The sequence below is a fragment of the Lathyrus oleraceus genome, chromosome 1 (genome assembly GCF_024323335.1).
Source record: "Lathyrus oleraceus cultivar Zhongwan6 chromosome 1, CAAS_Psat_ZW6_1.0, whole genome shotgun sequence".
Lineage (NCBI taxonomy): Eukaryota > Viridiplantae > Streptophyta > Magnoliopsida > Fabales > Fabaceae > Lathyrus > Lathyrus oleraceus.
The window spans coordinates 162,490,865-162,494,524 of NC_066579.1; the positions used below are offsets into that span (position 1 = coordinate 162,490,865).

The following is a 3,660-nucleotide window of genomic DNA, read 5'->3' on the forward strand; positions in this document are numbered from 1 at the left end:
AAAAGCGCTTTATAAGACCCTCTTATTTTAAATTTTTTAGGTATACCTTAGACAACGCTTTTGAAAAGAGCTGTCTAAGCCCCACCCCCTTAGACAGCGCTTTGGCCAAAAGCGCTTTCTAAGACCCTCCTATTTTAATTTTTTTAGGTATACCTTAGACAGCGCTTTTCAAAAAGCGCTGTCTAAGCCCCCCCCCCCCCCTTAGACAGCGCTTTTGCCTATAGCGCTTTCTAATCCCCCCCTTAGACAACGCTTTTTACAAAAGCGCTGTCTAAGGTATACGAAAATTTTTGAAGCTTTTGTTTTAAACCACATTTTTTCCAGGTTTATAAACCAGAATTTCTACCTGTTTTCAACCAGATTTTGACAGACAATTATCACATTTTATATATGCCATTTTGGCCTTTTTTCTACCAATTTTTGGCTAACAAATATATATATATACCAATTCAAACCAATTTTGCCTTAAATGTATCAAAATATATACAAATTTATGTACACATTTACAAGTCATAACATATACTACAAATGTACACATTAACTACACAAATTTATGAACAAACATTGAGCTCTATCATGAATTGACACCACTCCTCTTTGATTTCGTCCACTTGATCCTTTGTATAAAATGCACACTTGAATTCATCAAAGTACTACATAATAATATAACATATTTTGAATTAATTCCAACTATTTAATTATATGAGATATGTGTAAATATAAAAATAACTCATAAGTTAGAAATACATACATCGGTAGGAATCTTTAATCGGCCCAAAGCAAGAGTATCTCGCATAAAGTAAACCGGATTAACACCTCTTTTGAAACATAAAGTAAACCGGATTAACATAAAGTAAACATCATTAACATAAAGGGATAATAATCAAATAAACCAAATTAGATAACCCCATCAATACCTGACTATGACTATAGGCACCCGTTGCTCTCCCAGGAATCTGATCCACAATCTGCCAAGCTCGTTCTATTGAATCAGCACTGCAATATGTCAAAGGTCAACTTCAACGTAATTTATAAAGACTATCAGAATATTAAAACCAATGTTATCGAACGCAGATCACAGAAAATGGCCATCTGTTCAAATTCCGCTGCACTAGTGTTATAGAGCTACTATAGTCGCTATTTGACAACACTATGCACTAACAAGAGTAAGAGTATCATGGAAAAATAGTGATTCGTTCAAATTCCATTACTTAGACATTAATCAAAACCTACAACTTAAAATCATCAATAACAAAAGCAAATTTACTTTGCTTCAAAGGATAGACTACAACACCGTAAAAATGGATTAGAAATCTGATATTCATTAACATATTCAAATTCAATTTTGATGTTGTGGATAGACAATTCAATCACTAATATATTTTCCATCCACAAAACATCTAAGATTACTGTTCCGCTATGTTTTATTTTATCCTAATACCTGAACAAACCCTGAGTTTCACTTTTGTCCAAAAGAGCTGGATAGTCACATAATGCAAGAACCTGGCAGAGATGAGATTGTAGAATAATCAGTACTCAATTCATATCAAATTAGCTGCATTCACCATACAGAATTATAAAAAACAAACCTCTCGGAAAAAAGTTATTGGCTGCTGGCCAAGAGACTGAGGATTTCCAATGTTGCAGTAAATTATCTAATTTCAGATAAAAGAAAAGTGAGAGGAGAGGAAACAAAACAAATGTAAAAAACCCAAAGAGTTCATCAACTCCCGAGGATATAAAGTTGAAAAGGAGAAATACCTCATCAAAAGAATGAGCGTCTGGATTGGCCAGCAAATCTTTTTGCAAATTCTGCAGCATTAAGGCATTGTATGTTAGATAAATATTATAAACTTCAAACAGCAAAGACAATTTCAATATTCGAGCTATACAGTCTTAGAAGAGCACTGTGGCAAGTGTTCTTAGTTAATTTGTCAAGTAAAATATATAAAATGTTTCTATCAGAAAAATCTGTCTGAAACAGAAATACCTTCTCAATGAAACTTGATTTCACTAACACAATATACAGGAAAATCACAGTACCTGAGCAAGTGTAACAATCTCTCCTCGAACAGCATACTGACATTTCAGAACCTAAGCAAGAAAAAAACCAATGTTTCAAACAAGCAAGTAACCGAAGATTAAATATCGATGTCAGTAAAGTGAAGCAGTTATTCTGATCCAAAAAAATTTCACAAATCAAGAAAATTTTCTTGTTGATATAAGAAAAACTCAGTTAAATAGCCTAAGAAGTGCAGGTCCATGCTTAGATAGATTAAAGTTGAGTTTAACAGAATCACTACATTTTCAGCTTCAACAAATTCTATCAACATGATTTCACTATGATTTATTGTAAGTCGCCGTCAATCCAAATATACACTAAACCATCAAACTATTAGACAAAGAACCAATTATGACACTGATTCTCAAAAAGTGATTCCATAACCCCTAGACAAAATGTGAGGCCATATATTATTCAACAACAAATGTCAAATAGTGACCACATGTCATATTCAAGGTTTTAGAAAAAGGTCTGCAACTGCAACACAGACCTGCAATATCAAGAGTTTTTCTATATCTCTATGACTATAAAGTGTCAGCAGTTGCAGTCACATTTGTATACAATTTTTCACAATAACAAAGATTGCGACAAAAATTAATTACAAACTCAGGTCTACAGCGAAAATATAAAGGTTTTAGATGTCTCTACAACTGAAATCGCGGTTGCATTTGCTCGCATTCTGCGACAATATCATGGTTTGCAGCATAACTACAATCACAATTTAGAATCATACCCAACTACAATTTAATGTAAATATTTTCTATAACTCACCTTATTTTCGATTCCTTTGAGATCATCAACCTTAACTTCATCTCGTCCTCTTTGTAACAAATCATCAACAGACTTACACAACAACGCATTTTTACCAACCTGAAACAAACAAACAAACAAACAAACATTATAGTTTCCTATAAGCGCAATGAACAAAAAAAAATCCAAAGAAACAAAAAAACCAACCAATTTCCTGCGTTGTGCTTTGGGAGAACTGAATTTCCTAACGGTTTTAACAAACGCGATAACGAAAGTGAGACCAGCATAACCAAGAGGAACGGCGAGAATCCACGGCAACGAAGTGGGACCCACTCTCGGACCGGGAATCGCTTGGGTAACAGAACCGGTGAACTCAACGAGGTCGAGAGCTTTTTCTTGAATCCACGGAAGTTCCTCTTCTACTTCAACCTCAACAACTTCATCTTGTCTAGATTGTTTAGGGTTATTGTTACTGGAAGGGTTTTTTGATGATGACGCTGAAGCAACGGTTGAGATTGAAGTAGGTGATGATAAGAGTGGTTTTGGGTGGAGTGTAGGGAAAAAGAAGGGTTGAGATTGAAAAGGGGTTAGGGATGGGTTTTTGTTTGGGAGAGAGAGAAAATGGGAAGTGAGAGAAGAAGTGAAAGCCATTGGAATGGGTTTTTTTTTTAATTGAAAGACTTTAAACAGCGCTTTCTCAAAAGCGCTGACTAAGGTCTATATTTAAAAGCGCTTTCTAAAAGCGCTGTCTAAGGGGGGGTCTTAGACAACGCTTTCTAAAAGCGCTGTCTAAGACCCCCCCTTAGACAGCGCTTTCATTATTTTTTTAGAACATTTTCCGTGTTTTA

At 34.8% G+C, this 3,660-nt stretch overlaps 1 protein-coding gene across 1 annotated transcript; it reads right to left on the reverse strand.

Annotated features, from left to right (window-relative positions):
- Positions 1-751: 751 nt before the first annotated feature.
- On the reverse strand, positions 752-3,473 carry LOC127115565 (alanine aminotransferase 1, mitochondrial). The gene is made up of 8 exons (XM_051047080.1): positions 3,020-3,473; positions 2,834-2,932; positions 2,044-2,094; positions 1,762-1,812; positions 1,590-1,655; positions 1,442-1,503; positions 918-996; positions 752-818 (listed from the first exon to the last, which is right to left on the reverse strand). The coding sequence occupies exons 1-8, from the start codon at positions 3,461-3,463 to the stop codon at positions 810-812; spliced, it is 861 nt and encodes a 286-aa protein (XP_050903037.1). The 5' UTR covers positions 3,464-3,473; the 3' UTR covers positions 752-809.
- Positions 3,474-3,660: the final 187 nt, after the last annotated feature.